At 33.8% G+C, this 27443-nt stretch overlaps 3 protein-coding genes and 1 non-coding gene across 4 annotated transcripts; 1 reads left to right on the forward strand and 3 right to left on the reverse strand.

The window, feature by feature from the left end:
• Positions 1–2254: 2254 nt before the first annotated feature.
• On the reverse strand, positions 2255–2327 carry TRNAA-AGC. The gene has a single exon. It is a non-coding gene; the product is annotated as a tRNA-Ala (tRNA).
• Positions 2328–6135: 3808 nt separating this feature from the next.
• LOC116137352 (transcriptional regulator SUPERMAN-like) lies at positions 6136–6720 on the forward strand. Its single transcript, XM_031423037.1, has one exon. The coding sequence runs from the start codon at positions 6136–6138 to the stop codon at positions 6718–6720; it is 585 nt and encodes a 194-aa protein (XP_031278897.1).
• Positions 6721–18409: 11689 nt separating this feature from the next.
• LOC116137354 (putative MO25-like protein At5g47540) lies at positions 18410–22309 on the reverse strand. Its single transcript, XM_031423038.1, has 10 exons — positions 22184–22309; positions 21422–21583; positions 21205–21323; positions 20986–21060; positions 20806–20899; positions 20443–20502; positions 20294–20362; positions 20107–20205; positions 19967–20011; positions 18410–18487 (listed from the first exon to the last, which is right to left on the reverse strand). Exons 1-10 carry the CDS (start codon positions 22307–22309, stop codon positions 18410–18412), a joined length of 927 nt encoding a protein of 308 aa, XP_031278898.1.
• Positions 22310–23024: 715 nt separating this feature from the next.
• On the reverse strand, positions 23025–27256 carry LOC116137382 (beta-1,2-xylosyltransferase). Its single transcript, XM_031423064.1, has 3 exons — positions 26479–27256; positions 25837–25986; positions 23025–24588 (listed from the first exon to the last, which is right to left on the reverse strand). The coding sequence occupies exons 1-3, from the start codon at positions 27151–27153 to the stop codon at positions 23866–23868; spliced, it is 1548 nt and encodes a 515-aa protein (XP_031278924.1). The 5' UTR covers positions 27154–27256; the 3' UTR covers positions 23025–23865.
• Between the last annotated feature and the right edge of the window lie 187 nt (positions 27257–27443).

Consider the following 27443-nt stretch of genomic DNA (forward strand, 5'->3'; position numbering starts at 1 on the left):
TCGAACCTCAACTACTATCGGATAATGCTACTTTGTGACAACGGTGCACCGAGCAACACAAATCGATAATAGTTGAGGGCCGATTGTGTCACCTAAAAACAGAGCCAGCAAAAACAATATCATACAAGCCTTGTTAACATAAAATGTTCAGTCCCAAAACAAATACTCACATATCAACTTGGACAAATATATAGCATGATAGAAAAAATGGTAAAAAAAATTTTAAACAAAATACAAACTATCAACGTTTAATGTTACTCAGCGTCAACAATATAGGGAAAAACTAATTGCCTATAGTATGAATATACCAACAAAAAATACTCACTATTTGGCCGAAACTATAAGCTGATCAATTCATGTTATTTCATGTAGTTCACATCGATCGGCTGCAACCACAAACATACCAAATCAATAACCTCACCGAAGACTTAATAAACACAACTTGATACAGAACATGCTGACCATTGTATGAACACATCATATTTTTTCCCTGTAACCTGAAAACGAAATCAACAAAATCAACAAATTAACATCTCATGTCGGTCGATTGGTAGAATGGACGCAACGTAAAAATGACTCTACAAACGAAATAACAAACGCATATCCTCATCCCCTTGAAAACAAACACAATAAAACGTAATCAACCTTCATGTCAACATCGTTAACGAACAATTATCCATTCGTATAAAAACTGGTACGTAGAAACGGCAACAACAAAAGTTAATTAATCTTCATATAAAATTATCAAGGAACAGACTGATCGTTCGGAAGGAATACAATTAATCAATCAAATAAATTGACCGAACAAAAACAATCATTCAATCAAATAATAACCGTTAAAATCGATAGGAGACATACTTACAGTTTCACATTAAAATAGTTAGAAGATATATATACTTACAGTTCATAAGAACAAATCAAAATAACAACTCATCTGACAATGTCAATCATACATTGTGTCTCTATTCAGTGCCGATTCATGATCTTTGACCTGTAAACAACAACAAAAACATAAATAGTCAAAAAAAAAAAAAATGAAGAACAGACGTATTATTGACACAAACTAACATGACCTATAAACAATTAACAAAAGACCAAACGTATTGTTGACACCAATTAACAAATTGCAATGATCCACAACTGAACATGCGCCCCTTTTATAACCCCTTATTTAGATCTTTTGAATACCAACGCAATTAAATACGAATTCAATACGAAGAGAGTTTTCCAATGTCAATACAATGCAATAAGTAATAGCAATCCAATACATCTGTATACTTGTTATTAATTCACATCTTTGGAATATCAATGCAATGCACTTGTATTATTATCATTATTATTAATTATTAATTATTAATTATAATGACACTATAAATACCAACTCAGTGTGTCAAAATATAGCAATTTGACTGTCCAATGTGTCAAAATTGGGCAATTCTAGATCTTCCAAAATGTGCAACATGGCAAACAATCCGCATGGGTATTCATGGCGAACAACAAACATGGGTATTCATTAATCTTAGAGTTAAAAATATCTCATTAAACCACATATCCAACGTGGCAAGAGAGAGCAATTCTGGAGCTCCAAAATAAACCAATTTTATAGTTAAAAAAAAAAAAATTGTCCTACTTGTCACTCAAATAGCTATGCTTTTACCTTTGAATTTGGAATACCAATTCAGCAATTAATATCTCTCTACAACATCACCAATAAAATTCAACCACATAGCAACCACAAATCCTATATGTCAAAATGAAACAATTATATGAGTTTCAAAACGTGTCACATGGCAAACAACCCGTATGGACAGTAGCGGATCCAAAAGAATTTTGTTAGGGTGGGCCAAAATAAAATATAATAGCATATAATATTCATATTCTATGTTTTTAGTTGAAATTGTCATAAAAAGAAAAAAAATTCCATATAAATATTTTTTTTTTTAAATTTGAGTGGCCCACCCTCAATATACTATAGATCTGTCCTGTGTATGGATATTCAGTTATATATATATATATATATATATAGTTCGAATTTCAATTAGTATTTATTTGTTTAATACATTTTTTGAATATTTATTAGAAGGATATTTTTATTATTTCAGTTATTAAAACAAAAATACTAATATTTAAAACGAGTGTCCTTTACGTAAGTACGTTGAAACCACATGATGGAATACACTATAGATGTAAAAGGAGAGAGAGTATTTATGTCCTCATACGGTCATACCTCGGTGGGATAAAATTAATATAAACATGGAGATGCGGGGTATCGATCCCCGTACCTCTCGCATGCTAAGCGAGCGCTCTACCATCTGAGCTACATCCCCTCATGAAACCCACTATTAAAACAAAGAAATTATTTATTACTTATGAAGGAAGGAGAGGACCTTTTCTTAGATGGCTCACATGATTTTATTATAAAAATGGAGTGTAATATATATATGTATGATATATTAATGAGATTTATTTAAAGAATTAAATAGAGAATCCAAAGCAATTGAATTAAATTAAATGCTTTAATTAGGTTTAAATCTCTGAAAATGAGTCGGCTCCCATTCACTGAAGCAGACAATTTGGAAGGTGACTAACCTTTTGATTCCACCCTCCACTTGGCTATTCATGCATGAAGACAGAGACACACTTTACTTTAGATTACTCAAATCAATTAATATTATTCAATTCATATATATGTTGAATGATTCTTTCTTATCTAGTTAGTGAACTAATTACCATGGTAATTATGTTCTTACTTATTACAGTTTAATTCCGATGGATAGGTTTATAGTTTGCTGACATAAGGTATGTGGTTTGAGTCTTTTATAACTACTTACATGATTAAACATTATTATTATTTTCCGCTTCTTTTAAGATTGGAAGATACGGCGGAAACCTTAGTTTCAAACTCGGAATATGTTGAAGCAAAATCAAAGATTTTTCTTTATTCTAATTTGACTTGGAGAGACAATATATTGTAAATTTTACTTATATATGAATGGGAACGACATGCTCTAATAACCTCAAAAAGTTGGCCTGACGGTCAAAGAGATTTGTTTCGTTCCTTGAGTTTTTTTATTCAAATCTTGTGACCACATATCACAATAACATTATAGTTTACTTGGTCTTTTGAGTTTATAGGGTATTCAATAGACTCCGAAGATTAATTAAGATGCATGTAAACTGGCCCAGGTATCCCAGTTACAAAAAAAAAACAACATGCTCTAATTAGCTACATGACTTAGCCAAAGTTATAAAATTAGAAAAAGATGAAGAAGAATACAAAATAAATGATGCAAGGCAAAAGGGTTTCATTTCAAGTCCCTCACTCTCTTAACGCTGGTTTAGACTTATGAATTGAAATGCTACATTTGTTGCCTTACTAACCCTGGTTAATCATCAAACCCAGGTGTCTGTTTTCCACTTCACACTTGCATGCATTTTTTACATCTTACTAATTAACCCTAAATAGCTTCAAATTTTCTATCTCAACTTTGATAATTCAATTAGGGTTGAGATCTTTAACTTAAATGACTAATTTAAATTTACAATTATAAATACATTGTAATACGACTAAAATAATATATATCTATGATCCCGACAATCGAACATCGACTTAAAAATATCATTTTTCTTCAAGTAATATTATACATAAATACACCCATAATTTTTTTTTAAATAGTTTTATTTTAGTCCAAACTATCTAAAAATATATTTTATTTTCATGTAAATAAAATAATCAATTTTTATAATACAAATCTTATTATCATAAAGTAGTATTATTACACTCTTACATCTTATATATACATTGTAATACGATTAAAATAATATATATCTGTAATCCTAATAATCGATCATCGACTTAAAAATATCATTTTTCTTCGAGTAACATGTTCTTGTAAATAAAATGCACCTTTATAATAATTTTTTATAATACAAATCTTTTTATCAGGAAGTAGTATTATTACACTCTTACATCTTATAAAAAGGAAAACGTTAAAATCTATTAAAATTATCAAAATTTTTAACTATTTATTCTCTTAATAAATTTATCTAAAAAGCACATGGCAAAAAAGAAAAATAAATAAATGATGATAAAAGAAAATTCTATAAAAACCCTATAAACCAGGCACCTCTTCAATCCATTTGAGTGACTCTCACATTCAAATCTCAATCTCTTCACTCTTCAAGCTCACAAAAATGGCAGCAGCGAAACCCAATTCCGCCGGAAGCTCAAACATCGGAGCAGTCAAAGACACATGGCTGAAGCACGTCAACATTCGCCGCCGTGCCTTCATGTGTAACCGCTGCAAAAAGACTTTCCCCACCCCAAACGCCTTGGGCGGCCACCAGAACGCCCACAGGCGAGAGCGCCTCGAAGAGCGACGAGTCGCTATGGAGGAACGCGTCTTTCGAGCCATCGAAGACAACCCGGTTCTTTACCCCAACGATCACGGGAGCCAAGTTGAAGAACAGAACCAAATCATTGACTACTTGGCCAAGCCAGCGGCGAAACCAAACGGGTTCGGGACAGGTGAGGTGGCGTCATTGCCGTGGTTCGGGTTTGGTGATGAGTTTGTTGAAGATGAGATTGTGTATTTGTGGGAGACTGAAGAGACGATGAAGAAGTATGAAAATTTTTTTCTGAAGTATTTGGGTGAATCCAATGATGGTGATGATGAGTACGTGAAGGAGATTGAGGTTGTGGCGTTTTCAAATGAGGAAGGAGAAGTTTGGAAGAAGGAGGACGTTGTTCTTCCAGAGCTGAAACTGATGAGTGATGAGAAAGGTGAAGCTTCTTCGAGTTCAAGGGGCGCCATTAATGGAGCTGAAATTGATGACCTGGACTTGACTCTGAAGCTCTAATAATTATTAAACCTCCTAATTACTAATAATTATGTGTTAATTAATTATGCTTTTTGTTCTTTAATTTATGTTATTGTTCTTGTCTTGTGTTTTGTTGTCTTGGATTCAAATGTAAATCTTTCTGTTCTATATAATATATAAAAGTATATGAAGTCTGTGCTCTTGCTAATAATATTCTAATTGTAGATTTTCATGAATATTAATGAAGAAGTCAAACAATATTTCTATAGTATACATGGCTGTACTGATACGATAATATTCGAAGAAAATTAATGAAGAGAAAATTAAATTGCTATCCTCTAAGAATGGCACCCATAGAACAAACTGAATCTCATGGAGAGTTTGATCCTGGTTCAGGATGAATGTTGGTGGCATGCTTAACACATGCAAGTCTAACGGGAACTAGTGTTTCTAGTGGTGGACGGGTGAGTAATGCGTAAGAACCTGCCCTTGGGAGGGGAACAACAACTAAGAACAACTGCCAATACCCTGTAGGCTGTGGAACAGAAGGAGAAATCCGCCCGAGGAGGGGCTCGCGTCTGATTAGCTAGTTGATGAGGCAATAGTTTACCAAGACGATTATCCATATTCAGTAGCTAGTCCGAGAGGATGATCAGCCACACTCAAATCTGTAATATGATATAATATTCTAAGGTTTTTCTATGATATATATAGTTGAACTGATGCATGGAAGTAAAACTCTTAAAATTATAACGCAAGAACTGTAAATGTAAATACGAATATAAATTAAATCAGTGTAAAATACACTGGCACAATGTAACATTGTATCCAAACTTGATATTTGATGCGTGACATTATCATATAAATTAATTACCATATTATCTTGAGCAGAAAAAAAAAAAAGGTATCTAATTAATTAAACACCAGCCTCATAATTAAATATTTTAGTTGGCTAATGAACAAAAAGCTTTGCCATACTTAGAAACTATTTGCCCAATGCATGAAGGCAAAAACACTACACATAATCCAAAATTACACACTAAGATATTAGAAAAAATTAGTGACATTTGTCTCTAAAACTTAATTACTTAATTAAATTAATATTGAATTTAATTAAATTGAATTGAATTTAACCCAATTTCAAGTCCGAAATTTCCTTTAAATACATACCTCTCACTTGCTCATTTTCTCATTGTCAGAAACTCATCTTCTTGTTTTCATCATCACCTCCGTTTTGAGTTTCTTTGATTCTCTGCAACTCTTTTTGATTTTGTGTCGTTAATTTTTCTTTAGTTTTTGCCCTAGTTTTTCACCATGCAAGCAGAAGCAAGCTCTGCTGAAAGCAAACTTACTACTACTGCTAGTAACTCTGTCCTTGATATTGATGTCTACAAGTGCCAGAATTGTTCAAGGGTGTTCAAATCTAGCCGTGCTCGCGGTGGCCACCAGATCGCCCACAGGAAAAAAAGGCCTATCCGGAGGAAGAAAGGTGCGCCACCCATGAATCCCGTACTCGCTGCAGTTTTAGCCCATCACATTTCCTCAGACGAGGATGACGATGAACGTCCACCATCACCACCACGGCTCGCCAAAGCTCAGCCACCGGATGACGCTGCCGAGCTCACTTGCAAAAATGAATCGTCATCTTCTTACAAGCCTCAGGAGAAGAAGAAGAAGAAGCAGTTGCAGCTTCAGACCAAAGATCTTTTAGGGTTATGGAGCCCTAGGGCTGGATCTTCAAAGATGTTTTCATCATCATCATCAACTGAGAGAGTCACATTAGATCTTTTTACTCGAGAACCAGAGAAGGACGACGAGAGTGATGATTTGGACTTAGAGTTGAAGCTTCATTCTAAGAATGCTGAGAAAGTCAGCTTGAAGCTGAAATTAGGTTTTTGAAGTTCTAGCTTCAGTACTGAAAAATCTAGGGTTTCATTTTCATGAGTTTATCTTTAGAGTTGCAGTACTCAGTTCTCATTCAGCTTATTAATAAAAAAATAATATATGTTAATTAATTACTTCTTCTCTCTAATTAGAATTCAGAAAATTAATCTATATAATTAAGTGATTAATTTTCTCAGTATTAATTAATTATTGTCCTAATTAACTCAAATTTGCATCAAGTAAATAAAAAATGGTTATATATACTGGATCAAATCCATTATTTACAACAATATTTGATTAATTTCATCAGTTCATAAAAATAATAACTTAACAATGGTCGATCGATCGATCTCATTTTCTACTATTATTGTATTACAATTTTTTTTTCTTTTATATATTGAAAGAGAAATTAATAGAATGTTGCTCTATTGTTCACGTTTTCTAATTTCCAACGTAATACTATCAATTATATCCTTTTGAAAATAAATTAAATGAATAATTGAGTATTAATCATCATAAAATCTTTTTTCACTTTGGAAAAGTTTTGGGTTGGTACTTTAAATATAAGTCAAATATCTGGAAATTTTTTAGACACTCTTATCTTTTTAATAATACTAGATGTACAAACAAATCTTACAAAAATTTATGTACAAATTAATGTGGTATAAAATGAATGGAAGTGTGAATATAAAAAGTCAAACTTATCATATTCACTCTTCCATTTATTTTGTGTCATATAAGTTTGTACACAAATTTTGTAAGACTTTTTTATACATATAGCATTACTCTTATCTTTTACAAGATTCGGCAAATTACCGAACTATAAATTTATCGTGTTCCTGAAATACTAATGATGAATGTATGATTGAAAACTTCTATAACTACCATTGAAAATATGCTAAACGCAACAATAATGACCCCATGGACATGAGTTTCGAATCATGAATACAACAACCATAATGGATTTTACTACAATAGTCAACCAATTAATCTATATACTTTTCAATGAATATCTGATAATTAATTATATAATTTTAATGAAATCTAAGCGTTTGTTGTTACAGTATACGACAATTTCTAATAAAATAAAATGCTATTTAACTCAATATAATGCCATTTCCAAAGGAAATATCTCTCTTTTAATTGTTTTTTATATTGAAAAGGAAAAAAATCATCAATGTTATTTCAAAGCCTTTTCTAAATGGGAATTTCTCTTTTTCCTTTATTTTTATGAAAAAAAAAAAAAATATAATTATTAAAACACAATGTGGGGGCAAAATGGAAGAAGATTATTATATTTCTACCGTAACGGGGCAATTGCAACTGGGATTGCCTTAATTTAATTAATTAAAATTTCTTTTTCCATCAATTTCTGTGCCATTAATATTATTATTAATTAAGACAACAAAAGACAGTGCAGCAATTGAAAGGAAAATTAAATTAAAGAGGGTTCATGCATGTGCTATAATGACAGCCGGATCTTGTTTTTATCAAAAATTTGGAACAAGACAATGCTTTTATGTCATCAAAAATTTGCAGTTACAAATGTTTGTGTCACCTACATTAATTGCCACTGGGCAATATTATAAATGAGACAATAATTAACCAGTGCTTGCCCACTAATTTTAATTAATTTTAAGTCTAATATTATATGATTATATTTCCTTTCTTTTTTAAGAGAAATTGCCTCACAAAAGAGTAACATTTTATCCATTTAATAATAAGATAAGATAAATATTTATGTTATAAAAAAAATTGTTCATTTTTACCCACCCAAGGGTAGTAGAGATGGGTGTTTTACCAGCCCCGCTCGGGACTCGTCCCAAATGGATCGGGGATTCCCCAATTTTTTCAAGTATGGGGGCGGGCATGGGTAGAATTTTATTCCCCATTAACAGGTCGGGGTTGGGGGTATGTGTGTCCCCGCAGGTCCTCACCCCAACCCCGCACGAAAATATCCCTCATGTTGCTGCCCTCAAAAATTACCTGTCTACTTGAAAAAACCAGACTCGTAAATTACTTAACTTGCCCTGAAAAATCCTTGACAATTAAATTAAATATAAAATATAACTTCTTCTCAAACATAAATAAAATATAATGTCACTATTCATATTAATTTAATAATTGGTAAATTAAATATAAACTATTAACATAATATAATAGAAATTGAAACTCTTAATCTTAAATGTAAGACCAAGTTTAGTGTTACATAAAAATCGGAACTCTTAATCTTCAATTTATGAAATTATAAGTCAAAAACTTCAAAATGTCCAATGTCAAAATTTATTAAATTATTTATTTATTTGTTTTTTTGGAAGTAAGTTGATTAATATTAAACACATCCACAAATGATATATATATATAATATTAAATTAATTCTTGGCCTTGAACGTTAATCATAAGAGATATTGATTTTTTCATTGATTTCTTTTTCCTCTCCCGCCCCAACGCCCATCTCTATGCGACTACGCCCTAAACGTTTAGCCAAACTGATTTCCTTTTCCTCTACCGCCGCTGAAACACATTTTCCTTTTCCTCTGCCGCTGCTGAAACACATTTTGTCATTTTCCTTTTCCTCTGTCTCCGTTGAAACACATTTTGTCATTTTTCTTTTTCTTGCCGCCGCTGAAAAACATTTTTGATTTTCCTCTTTTTCATCACTGAAACCCATCTGCCTTCTCCGAGGCCATCGACGATGATGAGCTAAACATGGAATGGAATTTTATGTATGTCATTGCTGCCTTAATAGAACAAGTAAATTCCTCACCACCAAGTGATTTGCCAATAATGAGAAAATTTTGTTTTTCAAGTAATCTGTATTTACAAAATCAACATTGTTTGTAGTATTCCTTACAATATTAATTGCAAGATAATAATATTAATTTGGTTGATTAATGGATCTAATATGTTAGCAACTACATGATATTTGAGGGAAGAATCTAAGGCTTAGAAGTAATACTTTTTAGGTTTTATATTAGAGGGAAGAATCTAACGCTTAGAGGTAATACTTCTTAGGTTTTATATTGGTCAAATTTTGTGGGGCTTGTTTTGATAAAGTTTGGATGAGGGTAGATAGGTTTGTCATTTCTATCAGGCATTATTCATTTCAAACCTAGCTTTTCATATTTCATTTTAATCTTTACCCTTTCTACTATGTCCAGCGTAGTTTGTATAAAACTTGGTGCCTAAGCATGCTTATTCCTAATGTTTTTGTTGGTGTTTTATGTTGTATTCTTTTAGGTTTCACCATGTCCATTCAATACTCTTTACCTAGCAAAAGAAAGAGTCCACATGAGGAGGTCAATCCTAATTCCAAGTCATAAAAAAAAATATCGATTGCGAGTTCCCAAATGCCAACTCCAGCTGATGATAGTGACCAATTGCAATCCCTAGTTGATGAAGTTACTAAAGTAACCGAACCAATGCATTCAAATACTCCTTCAATCCCTATCAGAAGTGGAAAAACTAAGTTAGTTGTATGGTTACATTTCATGAAAGTAAAACTAGATGGCAAGGACAATGTAGAGTGTAACTATTGTCATAAACAGCTTGTAGGTGGTTCTAAAAATAGGACAAAACATTTGCATGATCATCATAGAAAATGCTTGCGGAGGTCTAGAAAGAGGGATCAAATAAGACATTAGAAAATTACCAATTTAATTAAGACGCAGGGAGAAAGGAGCTTGCGAGAATGATAATTCTATATGAGTATCTGCTTAGCATGGTTGACCATTCGAGGTTTAGAACATTTTGCAGCACTATTCAACCATTGTTCAATGTTGTCTCTAGGAGAAGTATTAGGAAGGATATTATGGAGATTTATAAGGTTGAAAAGGAGAAGACAATGAAGTTGTTAAACAAGAATTTGGGTAGAATTGCTACAATTTTTTATTTATAGACTACCAGTAATCAGAACAAAGTATATAAGACTGTCACAACACATTTTATTGATAACAATTGGGTGTTACAAACCTGACTTCTAAGGTATTGTATTTTTATAAGTTTTATTATTCTTATTTCCTCATTGATTTTTACATTTATATTAATGGTTGAATTATGTATTATTTATATTGGAGGTTTGTACATGTGTGTTGTCCCCATACTAGAGATGTGTTTACAACTGCTTTGATGGATTGTTTTTATGAGTAGAATATAGGTACTAAGTTGTTGACATTAACGGTTGATAATTGCTCCACTAATTATACGGTTGTCCAGGATATACTAGGAGAGCTTCCATGTTCCTCCCTTACGCTACATGGTGATATGCTTCATATGCGTTGTTGTGTGCATATTCTGAATTTGATTGTTCAGGATGGCTTATCAATTATTGGAGAATCCATAGCAAAAATCCGTGAAAGTGTTGCTTAGTGGACAGCATCACCTAAAAGGAAGCAAAAATTTGATGAAGTGGCACGTCAAGAAAAGATTGGAAGTACCAAGAAGTTGGCTCTATATTGCAAGACGTGTTGGAACTGAATGTATTTGATGCTTGAAATAGCTTTTATTTATAAAGGAGTATTTTCTCGTTTAAAGTATCAAGAACCACAGTATATATGTTTGCCAAGTGAGGAAGAATGGGAGTTGGCAGAGAACATTATTGAAAAGTTAAAAATATTTTTACGACACTATACTCTTATTCTCTGGAACTAAATATCCCATCGCCAACATTTATTTTCCCGAGATTTGTGAAATTGCAATGGAGTTGTCTAGATGGCTTACATGTGAAAATGCCATGAATGAACATGGCAGCACGGATGGACGAAAAGTTTTCCAAATATTGGGATGTGATTCATGGTGTTATGGTGGTTGCAATTGTATTAGATCCTAGATATAAACTAAAGTTGATAGATTTAGTCTTTCCCATTATCTATGGTGAAAATTATGGTCCACATGAGATTAGGAGGGTTCAAGAATTATTTAGTGATTTGTTTTTTGAGTATCAATCTAAACACAGAAGTTGTGAACCTCAACCCTCGTCATCTACAACTTCTTCTCAGAGATGTTCCTAATTCTAGTGGTCGTCGAAGGATGCTGGATACTTTAGTTGTGATTATGGAGAAAAAATCTACTTCTTTCCATGGCCATGGAAAGTCAGGCTTGGAATGTTACTTAAAGGAGAACCTTGGGCCTAGAACTCCTAACTTCGATATATTGTGTTGATGGAAGTCAAATGGGTTTAAATATCCTACTCTACAAAGGATTGCTCAAGATATCCTTGGAATTCCTCTGTCCACTGTTGATTCTAAGTCAACATTTAGCACTACTGGCAAAGTAGTGAGTCTACATTGCAACATACTACATTCCGATACATTACAGGCGTTGATGTGTTCCCAAGATTGGTTATGGGTTGATATAAAAGGTAATCAAATAAAATTTTGATTTCTTCAATGGAATAAAGATTAAAAAAAATTGATTATGATTTGTTACTCATTAATGTTTATTTATTCTTATGTCAAGTGAAAATACTTGTTCCACAATTTATGATGACAGTGATGCGGACAATGAGGTATGATAGAGTTTAGGAAGGATTTTCTTTCTTTTTTCTTTAGTCATTTCAATAAAATATAATACCACTCTATATAACATATCAACTTAACTATATTTTTTTATTGTTTAATAGGAAATTAAAAAACAAATTTATGATGAAAGTGAAGCTTCTTAGTGCCGTGTCTGGGATTTGGGACTTTGTAATTATATAACTGGTTGTATTATTTTGTTGGGATTTTGGGTGTGTGCAAATTAGGGCTGCAAAGAATAGTCCGAAAACCAAACTGAACCAAATCGAAACCGGTCCGAAAAACCAGTTAACCGGTTTCGGTTTTGGTTTGGAAAATAGGCCAAATCACTTTTTTTGTTCGGTTACCGGTTTGGCCTATTTTCCAAACCGGTTAACTGGAACTGGTTTTTTAAACCGGTTATCCTTAAAACCTAAAAGAGTAATATTGTAAATTGTAATAAGTCTAAGCCCTAAAGACTAAAGTAAAGTCAAACTTAAGTAAAAGTGTAAAACCATATATTACTAAAAAAGTAGAAAGTGTAAAAGTAAATCCCTAACAGCTAACACTTACACTACAAACTCTCTCCTTCTCGCCATCGCCGTCACCTACCATGGTACTCATCTTTTCTTCTCCATTTTTGCCATCATCTACTCACCTTCTCTTCTCCATTCTCAAACCGAAACTAATTCCCTAAGGCCTAAACACTACAGAGTCTCTTTCTCGCCATCACCTATTCTGCTACTCAGTACTCACCTTCTCTTCTCCATTTTCGCCACCATCTATTTACCTTCTATTCTCCATCGTCGTCGCCTTCTTGTGTTCATCATTCTTGATGTCACCATCCATACTCCAGTTCACCATTCTCACAGTCGGCATCTATACTCCATCAATTCAGTAATGTAAGATTTAATGCATCTTATGAGTTTATACTGATTTTATTTTCTGTTGAACACGTATTTGCAGCTTGCTTTCAAAGTTTATTTTCAATCTTCCATCACAATACTTCACATTATTTAAACCTGTAACTTAATCATATTACACGTATTTGCAACTTGACAGTTTTTTGTTTTTTATCATATAGAATTAATTTGGTTTCATTTTTATGGATTAAAGAGACTAAAGTCTGAAACCTTGATCCAACTCACTGAGTCACTGTACTTTTGAATCATATATTTGAGATGAATCATATAATAAATTTATAAGTTGTAAGGAAATATCTTTAGAAGAATGTTATAGTCACTATTCACCTAATTTATTTTTGTATTTGGTGGTATTCATAAAAGTCTATAAGTGGGGCATACACCAAAGAATTTCATAAAGTATTTATAAAGTCTTAAATTCAGCCGAGAGCTTTCATTTTCTTCCGTATCTCAAGTCTTTGCATTCATTGATTTTAATTAAAGTAGATTTGGATTGCTCTGATACATACATAAATCCTAGCTTCTTAGAAGTTGCATGCATGTTGTTGGAATTTCCAGGTTAACCTCCATAAATTTCTTTGAAACCTAATTTCAACATTTAGCAAATACTAGTGTTGACTCCTCCAAGTTGCCACTAAGGTCTTGCCAAATATTATAAAATGCTTGGTACTTTCCTTTCCACTTAAATTTGAGACTGTAAACAAACTTTGAAGGCCATTTTCGTCGTCAGCATGGCCATTGCAGTCCACTTATAGATATAATCTATGAGTAGCTTCTTTAGTCCATTGGTAGGGTTTCAATAGCTCCACTTGTTTTATATTTGTAGCATGGGCTAATTATTTCTTGAAAGTGGACAGTTTAGCAGTTTTTTTCTTTATTTTGCCCAGCAGTATTCCTTTTGCAGTTTTGCAAAGCTCTTGTACGCTGTAGTTTTATTTAGTTACAACCTGTAAACTTATAAACACCTTTATTTGGCTGCAGATGTCGTCGATCAATGACAACAAAGAACCTCCTACTTGTGGGACTTCATATGCCCGTGGCCCTCATGCGTTGATTCCACCAACAAATGTGAGTGAAAATGAAAATACTTGCAATGCACCAGTGCCACGTAGAACCAAAAAACGTGGTACTACTGCTAGGAAGAACACTTTAGACATGTGGGATCATTTCTCTAAGATTGAGTGTGAGAATAAGGATGATGCCACGGCTATCTTGTCATTATTGTGGGAATGTTTTAGCTTGTCCGAGCAAGAGTGGTATAAGTTGTCTACGTAACCATTTTAAGTAGATGTAAGAAGTATCCGTTGAATGTGTTGGAGAAGAGACAAAAGACATTAGTGTTCCAACAAGCATTACAGGCACATGAACGTGATCATACAAGTGGCTCCGCACAATCGTCACTACATTTATGGAAATTTGACCAGGAATTGATTAGAAAGGCTATAGCGAAAATGGTAATTATCGATGAGTTACCCTTTCGAATAGTTGAGCGTGAGGGGTTCCGGTACATGATGAGTGTGGCACAGTCAAGGTTTCAAGTACCCTGTCGAACTACAGTTGCTATAGATTGTATGAAAATTTATATTGAAAAGTACGAAAAGTTGAAAAAGTTGAAAAAGTTCTTTAGTAAGTTCTCTCAAAGAGTGTGTCTGACCACTGATACATGGACGAGTTGTCAAAACCTCAATTACATGTGTTTGATAGCTCATTTCATTGATGATGATTGGCAACTTCAGAAAAGGGTTATATACTTTTGTTTGATCACAAGTCATAAAGGTATTGACATTGGTAAGGCAGTGGAGCGGTGTTTGCTTGAGTTGTGCATTTCAAAAGTTTTCACAATCACCATTGATAATGCAAGCTCAAATGATGTTGGAATAAGCTATCTAAATACTTGTTTTGCAAGTTGGAGGGGGAGTGTTTTGTATAGTGAGTTCCTCCATATGAGATGTTGTGCTCATATATTTAGTTTAATTGTAAAAGAAGGGTTAAGAGATATGGATGACTCAATATTCAGAATTCGATCGGCAGTGAGGTATGTGAGATCTTCTCCAGCAAGGTTACAAAGATTTAAGCAGTGTGTGGTGAAAGAGAAAATTGAAAGTAAAAGTCAATTGGTTCTCGATGTTGAAACAAGGTGGAACTCCACATATTTGATGTTAGATGCAACAATAAAATTTCAGAAAGCTTTCGAGTTGTTGGAAATAGAAGATAGTAAGTATACAGATGACCTTAGTAGTGGGGACAGGTCAAGGGGTGTGCTGACATGCATTGATTGGGAGTATGCTCGGTACTTATTACCTTTTCTGAAGGTTTTTTATGATGCTACTCTACGTGTTTCTGGATCGCTTTATATCACTGGTAATGTGTACATGGAAGAGATTTTTGCTATTGGTTTGCAGATTATAACATGGTGTCATAGTCCTGATCCTGGATTATGTAATATGACTTTACGAATGAAGGGGAAATATGATAAATATTGGTCGAATATTGATAATTATCAACATCATGTTATTTATTGGAAAGGTACTAGATTTTAGGTTTAAGTTAGAATATGTGGAATGGGTAATTCTTGATGCCTATGATTCTGTTATTGTTGAAAGGTTGAGGGAAAAATTGAAGAAAGTTTTGGTGTCTTTATTTGAGCAATACACTTTGCATAAGATGGTCCCTAGTGTACAGCCATGTGAGGAGTCAGATATGACAATTCAGAATGATATTTATGATGCAAATATTGATTCTAGGGCCCTTTTGCAATATAGGTATAAGGAGAAAAAGGCTGAAAAAAAATATGTTCATCACAAAACAGAGTTGGACAAATATTTATCGGATGACTGTGAAGATGAAAATGACAAGTCGTTTAGCATCTTGTTATGGTGGAAGACAAATTTCACTAAATATCCAATTATGTCCATGATAGCACGAGATGTATTAGTTATGCCTGTGTCTACTGTTGCATCTGAATCAGCATTCAGTACGGGAGGATGTGTATTAGATCCATTTCATAGCTCTCTCACTCCTAAGATGGTGGGGGCTCTAATCTGTGCACAAGATTGGATTCGAGCTGAGCATGCACCATTCATCATAGAGGAGATCTTGGACGAATTAGCAAGATTTGAGATGGGTAAAATTCTTTCTTTACTTATAATTTTTTATAACTTTGTATTTGACTATTTGTTAGCTTTGTTAAACATATTTTGCAGCATGTTTTGTCTAACGTATTTGTCTAATGTTGTGAAGAATTTCGTTTTTGAGATTGGAAAATAATCGTGCTTTGGATAATTGAAGTATTGAACAAATGTTCCGTATATGTGGTATATAACTTTCAGTTAATGTAATTTAATTAGTCTTATATGTGTCATATGATATTATGATGTGTGGATAATTTAATCGGCAATTTGGCATACTTAATTTTCTATTTCTTATGGGCTTGGCAGGCTTGGCTAGTTGGTTTAGTAGTTGGGACTTGGGACTTGGGAGTTCGGAGACTTCAAACTTGGCATTCTTGGTTGTTGGCAAATTGGAAATTTGGTTTGCTGTTGTTAGCTTTTTGTAAACTTTTTATGTATTTATAATGGTGGTGAAAATGTTTGTAAGAGCCAAGAGGTGTTGGTACTTGGTTGTGTTTGTGTTTGTGGCTGCTGGAATATTTTTTGTAAGCATTGTTTTGGACTTTTAGTTGCATTGTTGGCATTGCTGCATTGTTTTGGCTGCATTGTATTGTTTGGGCTGCTGCCTGTTGTAAATGTTGCTATGTATTATTGTATTTGGATTTTGGCTGCTGGAAAATGGAAATCATGTTATGTATTTGGCTGCCTTACTTTGGTTTAACAATCTTTTTATGTTGCTAGCTTGCTGCATTGTTTTGGTACTACTACTAGGAAAAACACTTTTGGCTGAATTCAATGCAAATGCTTTAGTTTTGATTTCAATTTTAAGATTAGTCATATAGATTACATATAATTACAAAGATTACTTACAATTTTTGTGAAAATGGTCTTTTTATGTTATGTGTTAATTGTTTTTAGAGATGAGAAATGAGTATATTATTAAATTAAAATAAAATTTAATATTTTTTGCAAAAACCGGTTTATAAACCGGTTAACCGCTAACCGAACTGAAAATTCGGTTCGGTTACTAATCGGTTCAAGGGATAAATCGGTTTGGTTTCGGTTTGCAAAATCCCTTGAACCGAATAACCGGTTCGGTTAGTAATATGGCCAATCCAGTTTGGTTAACTGGATTTCCACACCCCTAGTGCAAATTACCATTTTGCGATGGCTATTCTGTTGGGATTTTGGGTGTATGCGAAATGTGCAATTGAAATTTTGTTCTTTTGTGAACTTGTGATGCTCTACAATCTATAGGATGTAGTTGAGTTATGACATTGGTTTTCGCTTGTAGTTTGACACTCTTACTCTCTAGACTTTGCACCAATTTGAAAGAAAGTTTCCACAAATGTTATAAGTATTTATTATATTTGTTTTTATATATTCTTATGGGTATATAAATATGGCTTGTAAATTGTAATGATATTTTGGGATTTTCACAACAGAAGGTTCTGAAGATTAATAGCCCTTTTCTAGTTTTTTATTTTATTTATTTTGGGTATTTGAATAATTTTTGGACTCATGACAATTGCAAGTTCCCCACCGTGACTCTTTAAGAATTAAGATGTTTAAGCGAAAATTAGAAATTGATCGACAGGGATTAATGCTCATTCGCGGGGAAAATTCCCCATGTCATTACTCCCCAATCGGGGGAAATTACCTGTGGGGATTAATATCCACCAAGGACTAAATTCCCGCAGGGAATTTCTCCCTAAACAGGGATGGGTAGGGTACAAGCGATCATCTCATCTCCGCGAGGAAGGGGAAAGGGATTCCCCGACACCTCCAACTCGGGTAAGGGTATTTTCCCCAAAGTCAAAGACTGGGACCCGACCCAACCCCATCTCTAATGGGTAGCCCAACAAGATGGACGAACTGAGTAGGTTATGCATGGCCTCAACCCACAATCCCATATTCGATTCTCTGCTAGGTGTAAAGACAATAATTTTGCCTATAATTTACCTGGGGTGCGAGTAAGTTGACTCGGACAACTCAGTTAAAAAAAAAAAAAAAAAAAAAATTGTCTAAGTGAGTATATTTGTACGTTTTTTAATTTGAACTTTCATTTGGTGACAATAGTAAATGGTAAAAAACAAAATTGGGAAAATTTTCCATATGAACAGTTTTATCTGAATTTTATCTATACTTAGAAATTAACATTATTTTTTCTGCATACCTATAAACGATAAAATCTACGGATACAGAATGGGGGGTATGATCCCGTGAGGTTGAGGCCACCAGCAATCCGTTGTACCTATACACGCAAGAAAACAAGCGTGAAGTGAACAGAAAACACCGGGGTGGAGTTTGTCGTAGGCATTCCGACACTCAAGTCAACAAAGCTGAATGAGTCTAATTTAGTGAGGGTTAGGGAAAAAGAAGGTTACCAAAAGTTTAGTCGAAGACTATAACTACGGTTGTGATGTAAAGCTCTCAAGAGTGGGAACTATGGGGTTAGAAGGTGTAATGTCCTCCTTCGTGAGAGGGTTGGCCTCTGTTTATATAGCAGTTGTAGGATCTTCGAGTCCTAATAGGACTATGAGTCCTTGGTGGTTGAGGTTTAGTGAATGGGAAAGCCTTTGATTCTCTTACCTTAGTAGGAGGAGTCCTAGTTGGTCTAAGATGCGGATCTCAGACCGATTAGGATAGTGATGGATCTCTTCAATAGAATCTGGATAATACCGAAATAGGAAGTAGGCAACCTTGGGGTCTAAGTAAACCCTAAGTCCAGTAGGTGATCTTGGATCAATGGGCCTAGGCCTGGGCCCAGACAAGTTGATGATGAGGCCTAAACGAATCGGGGCCTTTATTAATTGGGCTCAGACAATGAGCAACATGGTAGGTGTAATGAATAGGCCCAATATACGAATCTGTTGTAGCCCAATCGATAAGTCGTGTTGAAGGTGTCTTCATCTTTAGGTCTATTGAGGCCGAGGGCTTTTTTTGACCCTAGCAATACCCCTAACGAGAAAGTCTATAATACTAGAAATTATCAGCAACGCCACAACCAGTGACGAAGCTAGGAAATTATATTTAGAAGGGAAAGTGTAATGTTTAATGAATGAGGGAGACCAAAATATAAAAGCTTATTTAGAAAATTGTATTCAAGGGGAATAAAGTGTAAAGTTTAAAAAAAAAATGAGCAAAGTGAAAATAACTCATAGAGGATAATTGTTATATTTATTATGTATGAATTAAAAAAAAAGAAAAATTAAGGTTGGGGTGACTATGGATGTAAGTCAACCTGAGGTGTGATCTGTAATTGATTACAAGTCAATGCATGTATATCAAAAGCAGAGACAAAAAAGTAAGGATTTTAAGTAAGGGGTTATAAATAACTAAGTTGATAAACCTGCAATAATGAAGTTTTGTGGTGTCAAAATTATAAATTTTATAAAATATAAAGCTTTTTTTTTTATTTTTTTCAAAGTTTAAGTGCGTTCAATATGAATTTAAGTAAGATCAAATTGTAAATACTATAAAATATAAAACTTTTTTTATTTTTTTTTAAGGTTGAGTGGGTTCAATATGAATTTAAATGGGATCAAAATTATAAATATAATAATGAATAAAACCTTTTTTTGATATTTTTCCAAAATTTGAGTAAGTTTAATTGAACCCATATATTATAGTGTGATTACGTCCCTGGTTACACATTGGTAATTAATTTAATAATGACCACTTATATTAATTATAAATAGATAAAACTGTATATGAACATTTTGAAACAAACCTTAAACACATGGAAAGCATCCATCTGGATGTTCTTGCTTGACTCCTGTTGTAACCAAGAAATCCAGAAACATTAAAGAAGGCGAAGCTTATATGCAAAATATAAATTTGATCTAAAGAGAAAGCTAATTAATATCATACCCTTAAAAGATTCATTAGAATCCTCAAGTTGTCTTTCAAGCTAACATAACGTATCATCACAGCAGAGTTTGAACGTTCAAGTAGGATGTCGCCAAGCAGCTAAAATCAGAAAGAAGATTACTGAGAAGAAATACAGAAGAGTTTTAACATTTGTGGGTTATAGAGGATAATCTTAACATTCAATTACCTTGATAGCCTGTCTTCTTGTGATATAATTACTAGATTCGAGTAACTTGGTATTGTAATCATGGAAGAACTGGAAGCACGGAAACAGATCTTAAAAAGTATCATGTTAGAATCAATGAAGTAAATATTAAGGTTCAGTGACAAACTTACCCAATCAAAATTATTGGAAAGAAATCCAGCAACTGTTGACTTATGCCTCGTCAACAGCTCCTGCAAGTTGCAGTGTGTCAATTCAGTCTCAAAAGTTAAACCAACAAGAGGAGAAGTGATTTGTAAAATTTTGATGTTTCCAATCATGTCACTAATAAATCTAAACATTCCCATCTCAGATACATATTAAAAAGATACATACCAAACATTAAAACAAGCTCAGAATAATTGCAGCAACATAAATAATCTCTCTCCAATAAGGCACAGAAAAGTTTTCAATTTAGTTCAATATTCATTCCAAAACTAGCTTATAAGCAATCCCCACAATAGGATAAGGAGAAAGAAAAAACAAGCAGAATCAACCTTAAAAGTTGCTGTAGCATCTGCTGCAATATCAAAATGCGGAAGCTGTATATAGTCAAAAAACTTCCTGAAGGACTCTGATTCCAAGACACTTCTGAGAACAATCAATGAAGTAAACAATCAACCGTTAAGCTACAATACACAAATTTTCTTAAAAAAGAAGGCCACGGATCAGTTTACCTTGCAATAATCTGATGTCTAATACATTCCCTCAACATATTACCATAATGCAAAGTTATTTCAGGATCCTCATACCTAAATAAACTTCAGTATCAGAAGCTAAAATCCATGGCAAAAAGTTAAAAAGTACCATGAAAATTATCAAATTCTAAGAACTGCTAGTGATAAGAGACTTGCATTTTCGGTTAAAATTGCTGCCATGGAGAACAGCTAGCTTACCCAGAAACCAAAATATCCAAAAGATCTAAGTTTTCTTCCAAATAAATAGGAGCAATTAACCGTCCATCAACATATTGCCTCTGCAAATTTGCAACCACTTGGGTGGCATCTGTGCGAGCCTATGAAAAATCGTCATCTTTATATAATAAAATATGCAACAAATTATAACTAATAGAAGTTCATTCAATCAAAAAATATGCCAACTTCAAAATCCCACCTCTAAATTTAATCTTGGAAGACAGATAATAAGAAGGCGTAGAGTGTTCTCTTTAAAGAACTCTTCTGTCAACTTTTTACAAGCTTCAGCAACCGGCTCGGATTCAGCACTTCCATAAAGAATGAACTTCAAATCCCGGATTAACTTATTCAGCTCAGCTACCTGAAACCAAGTCAGTGCCAAACAGGTAAGTAAATTATATAAAATCATAGGCAAAACCATCAGAGTTATGTCCTTCTCAAGGTCAATCAATCTTTATCACAGGATGAAGTACAATAAACGGGCTATAAATTTTGTATATATATATTAATACTACGTAAATTTTGTATTACTAACCACGCACCATTAAAATATGCCAAAAACAATGATCAATAACCAAACCCAACACACAAACACATATATTTCAAACTCAAAATTTCCTCTTTTCCCTTCAATCATATTGCAGAATTCATCCATTCACATTAAAGGTACTCTAAATACATCATCCCTACATTCATAAATAAGTAATAAAAAAAAAAAAAAAAACCAAGTAATAAAATTCACTTCACTAAGTCGTCAACACTTATCTGCCATAATTGTTATATCTTCAGAAAGATAAAAACATACTTTCATAAAGAGAAATATTAGACATATAACATATAATTTCTTTTAAAAATAACGTGCATGCAATATAATAATTTTTTATTTGTTTGTATTTTAACATATTATTTATAGTACGAAAATTGTCAATGATCATGATATTATATTTAGATATATATGTACCTTGTCATCTCGTTTACGAAAATCAGGTTCATTGGAGAGGAGTGAAACCAGAAGATTACGAGTTAGACGTACAACTTCATCGGAACTTTTTGAGGTTTTTGGTTTGGATTTGAATATACTTTTCATCGTCGTGTAATTATATCTATCTTCACTTTACAGGGTTAGGGTTCCTAAGGGTATAACTTCTTTTTTTTTTCTATTTTTATTTTACTCTTCCAGAGAGTTATACTTGCACTGAGTAAGGAGAGTATACTGTTTGTTTCCCACGAAAATCGGTGGATCATATTTAAATCTTCTTTATCATCAACCACTTAAAAGTGCCCACGTGTTGCTATATATTCTCATGTTAACAAATGGTATGTACTAGGAAGTAAAATTATTTATTGCTTTTTTTTTCTTTTTCAGTTAAATAACTAAATAAGGAAGAATCCAATACTATTTAAACATGAATTATTGTAAATAGATGAACGCAGTTATATCTTGGATATATGTTTTTCATCTCGTTTACGAAAATCAGATTTATTAGATTTTAGTATTCCTTTCATTGTTGTGAAACTGAATTTATCTCTTGCTCGCAATTTAGGATTAGGGTTCGGAAAAAATAAAACTTTTGCTCTTAAGAAAATCGGTGAATAATATTGAAATCTCTTCTCAGAATTCCTTCTCTTGAACCAGTTAAAAGTTGTCACCCTTATATAAACTCATGTATTGTGTATCAAGTGACTATAATTTAAACAAGCAAGTCTATAAAATTATCCATATTTATGATGATTTTTCAATTTTTTTTTTTTTTTTTTTTTTTTTTGAACAATTTGCCACTTCAAAATAGTCACTAGGATTGTATAAAACTATGAGTTGACTGAGATAGTGAGCTTGGATGATCAAGCATCTTTTTATTGATTCTGCAAGTATTCTAGTTGGCCATTAATCTGCGGAATATAAAGCAACTGGGAAATTTGATTGTGACAAGTAAACCCAAATGGGTGCAGCAACTGGGAAATTTGATGTTGACAAGTAAACCCAAATGGGTGGGTGCAGCAACTGGGAAATTTGATATTGACAAGTAAAACCAAAATGGGTGCAGCAACTTTCCTTCAACAACAATACACATTTCCTGAAGTTCAAAGACACAAATGCAAGGCTAAAAAAATTCTGTTATCAGCAACAAAACTGATGTAGTTCTGAGAAAAATGCTTGCTATCGTCTTCATCGAATATCAATATGTGAAATTGAATGTGTAACAGTAATCTATATCACAAGAAGTAATCAGTGTGAGAAAATTTAAAAATAGTAATCTGGAAAAATTACTCAAATTTGCCGCCCCCTCAAGGATTTATTGATGAGGTAAGTGTCTGTCAGGTATCTGCAGCCATTCCAATTCTTGCTCACCGATCTGCCCGAGAATGCCAATGACATTTGCGAAACAAGATAAGGGGCCAGGCTTCTATCTACCTGTAGCATTTCCCGATCCACCTGCTTGGATTGACAACAGATATGGTTGAACTCTTTAATATGATGAAATCCAGTTAAAGGATTTTCTGCACCAGTCTTTCATCAAAAAAATTATAAAATGCATCAGCAGCAGAGCTAAATGTAGAACAGAGAAAACAGAAATGACATTAGATCACTTCCAACTCCGCACTCTCAGAATGTATCAATTCCCGGAAAAATCAAAAAACGATTCAGCATCCAAGATTTTTCACTATGCTGCTAAGCTTGTCAGTAACAACTGCAGGTTTGGCATATGATCCATCAAGATAAATGGCATGATACTCCAAACCCTTCCACTGTGCAATCAATTGAAAATGTGGGCGTCTATATTGGCTTGCAACAATCTCTAGAATCACTGTTTTTGGCATAGCAGATACTATGTGAGTGAGACCAGCACCATGAGCACCGATAATAACTGAAGCATCTTGAATGGCTCGGACTTGATCCTTCATAGACATATGTGCAAACAGTCCATTAACAAGATTTATTTTACATTCCGGATTATTAGATACCCAACTCTGTAATGAATCAAACACTTCTTGTTCATTGCTTAGCCTTGATTCAACTTTACCACCGTGGCGTGGATGGGCTAAATAATCTTCACGCCTTACAAAAAGGACATTATGCACTGAACCTGGCTTTTCAATGCGGTGCCTATTTACTTGAAACCCAAAAGCCGCTCTAATCATTTCTCCGAACTCAGACATACGAGCAGTTTTGCTATCATCAGGGTTTTGCCACAGCTCATGTGCAGATGCTCCATGACAACTTATATCTTCACTCAGCCCCTTGAATAGTGGAGTCTCATATCCCAGAGGTGAAAGAATAGCATGGCGAAAACAAACTGGTCCACTAAAGTTTTTAGCATATCTAATGCTTGAAAACAATGCTTCCCATGTTTCTTCCAACTGTGTCTGAAAATTTTCCATCAAAAGAAATCAGTTCAGTTATATTAAAATAGCAAAACATGGAATACAGAGCAGAGAACTTGGAAGTTGGAACAAATCAAGGATCACTAACTAGCATGTATATAACTATTAAAAAAAAAAGAGGCATAGCTTATAATGTGAGATCTAAAAAAGGACAAGAACCAAATGTGGTGTCACTAACTTAAGTGTAAACAAAGCAAATTTCATCTGCTTAACTATGGTCATCCTTATCAATGTGAATATAAAATACAAGCAGTAAAAAAGTAATATCTACAAGCATCCTCAATATAACGAAAGGACTATAATAATCATTATGCATTCTTCTCACAATCAATAAAGGATAAGTAAACTAAGAGGCTAACTGAGAACTATAGATGCTCAAAAATTTGTCCATAGAGCACCCTCATTGCTTCTATCGGCAAGGAAACCACCAAAACCAAAAGGTATAGGAGAAAAAACAGCTGGAAAGCGATATTTACAATTTAATTCATACTTATTAAATTGACCATAAAACACCCAATTCCCATTTGTCTCAATGCCCACCATCATAGGTCTGACATTAAAATCGTCTTCAAATGGTTTGTACAATACAACTAGACCTATCCATATGAATATCATTAAAGCATTGCAACGCTAGAAATTTTTCTGCAATGCAAAAGATTCTGTCACCAGATTTTGCACCATTCCAAATTCTTCCAGTTGACACTGTTTTCTTTCTTCTTTTTTTCTTTGCATTTGGGATTAAACTGGAGGCACCAGATAGTACCATTAGAGAAGGAAGAAACCAAATAATTTGGTGGATGTTCAACATCAATAGTATAAGTCAAAAGAATTGATAAATAAAGTAGGCCTATGAAAATGATTTTATCAATCTATTCCTCCATGAATCATAGATAGTCAATATATTTACATCGTAACTCTCTGTAATTAGAAGTAAATCTCCTAGAAGTTCCTAAGGAAACTAAATCTGGTCCAAAAGTTCATTCATCAACAAACTTCAGCTATTATGTCAACAATTTCATAAATTGAACAAAATTTATGTATAATAGTTCATTTTTTTGGTTACTTAAATAACCAACAAAAATTGCAAACTAATACAACATTTCCACAAAATATTCTATGATACTGCACTTATCGTTGTTCCAGGGAATTACCCTCATAGTCTACGTTGAGAAATATCAAAGCAGCAACTGATAAAAGAAACAAGTCATGGAATAAATCAAACCCACATACCTGACTGTGGCCATCAACAAAAACCACATGAGGTCGATTTGGCAAGCCGGTAACTCTGGAAGACACATATGCACTGTACCAATCCGTAAATGTGTGAAAAACATTTGCATACTCAAACCGAGTAACCAGAAGTGTCGGCTCCTCCACCCACTGCCAGTAAGCTTAAAACATCAGAAACAATAAAAGCAGCACAAGAATAGATCACTAAATAAAAGTAGAACAATAAGATGACAAAGATGAAGAAAGCAACTAGTCTAAACTTAGTTAATTCATTTCAATTCATTCAAAACCTATTAACTGAAACACTTTTAATATAACCCAGCAGTATATTCAATATATTACCCAATAAAAATATGTTTTTTGCATCCAAAATTACACTAAATTCCTTCCAAACTATCATTAATCTAATTTAAAATCAATCAATGCAGTAAATCACTTTCCAACAAATCAGGAGAACAAAAATGAATCATCAATGAGCATTCATCGTTCCAATAAACCTGGTATTCAACTCAAAAGAGACAATCCAGATCACCAAACCGAACAAATAAACCAATCAAAATAACAACTTCAGGACCACATCAAATTCAATCAAACGAACCCTAAATCAAACCAACAAAAAGATCAAAACTTTAAAACTCAAACCTGCTCACACTCATCAAAAACCTTAGCATCCACAACCTCAATCGACCCAATCAACCCTCTCATTGTATGCATATCAATCCCGCCACGTGGTACATAACTATTAAGAAAATCATCATTTACAAGCCTTTTCCCAACTCTCTTCCCTCTAAAACCCACCACAACCCCATCTCCCTCAATCTGAAACGCACCGTTTTGATACTCCGGCAACTCCTCTTCATCTCTTCGCCCCATCACATCCTCTATCCTTTCACCTCCCTTTGACATCGCAATCTTCTCATGATTCATCTTCAATTTCCCCCCTTCACAAATAGAACTCCTCAGAGTTTCACTATAAAAGCAACGAAACCACCCTCCTCCTCCTCCGCCTCCTCCGTTGCCGGCAGTGGGAGTGGGGAGAAGGTCAACACGGGTTGTGAACCCATTTCCGAAATAGGCCTCGCAAGAGCGGTAACGAACTTTGGGGTTCTGAGACCAGGGTAAGTAGGAGGGGAGAATCGGCCAGGCTTTGGAGAACTGGTGGGGCAGACGCAGGTTTGACCGCTCATTGAAGGGGACGTTGTCGTGAGAGTTACGGTTGTGAGAATGGGAGTGAGAGAAGTAGAGGTATAAAGAGAGAGAATTGAGAGCGAAGAGAGCCAGTAAAATCTTGAGAAGCTTTGATTTGTTTCTGTTCATGGCTTTCAGATTCTTGAGTTAAGATTGTTTCTGGGCTCTGTCTTTGTAAACATAGCAGTTTTTCTCAAAACGTGTATTTACTATTTAGAGAGAAGCAGAGCGACAAAAGTCACAATTCTTAAATTTTTCTTTAATATTTTATGCGTTTTATTAAATCGATTAAATTTACGAAAACACCCTAATACTATTACTAGCCCAAAGGTTGAAGTAAGGAGACGTGCTTTGTATCCCACTAATAATCACATTTTAATGAGGTTTAGAGCGTTGTAATTAAGTCGAGTCAAGCCGAG

The sequence above is a fragment of the Pistacia vera genome, unplaced genomic scaffold, assembly GCF_008641045.1.
Source record: "Pistacia vera cultivar Batoury unplaced genomic scaffold, PisVer_v2 Contig323, whole genome shotgun sequence".
Taxonomy (NCBI): Eukaryota; Viridiplantae; Streptophyta; class Magnoliopsida; order Sapindales; family Anacardiaceae; genus Pistacia; species Pistacia vera.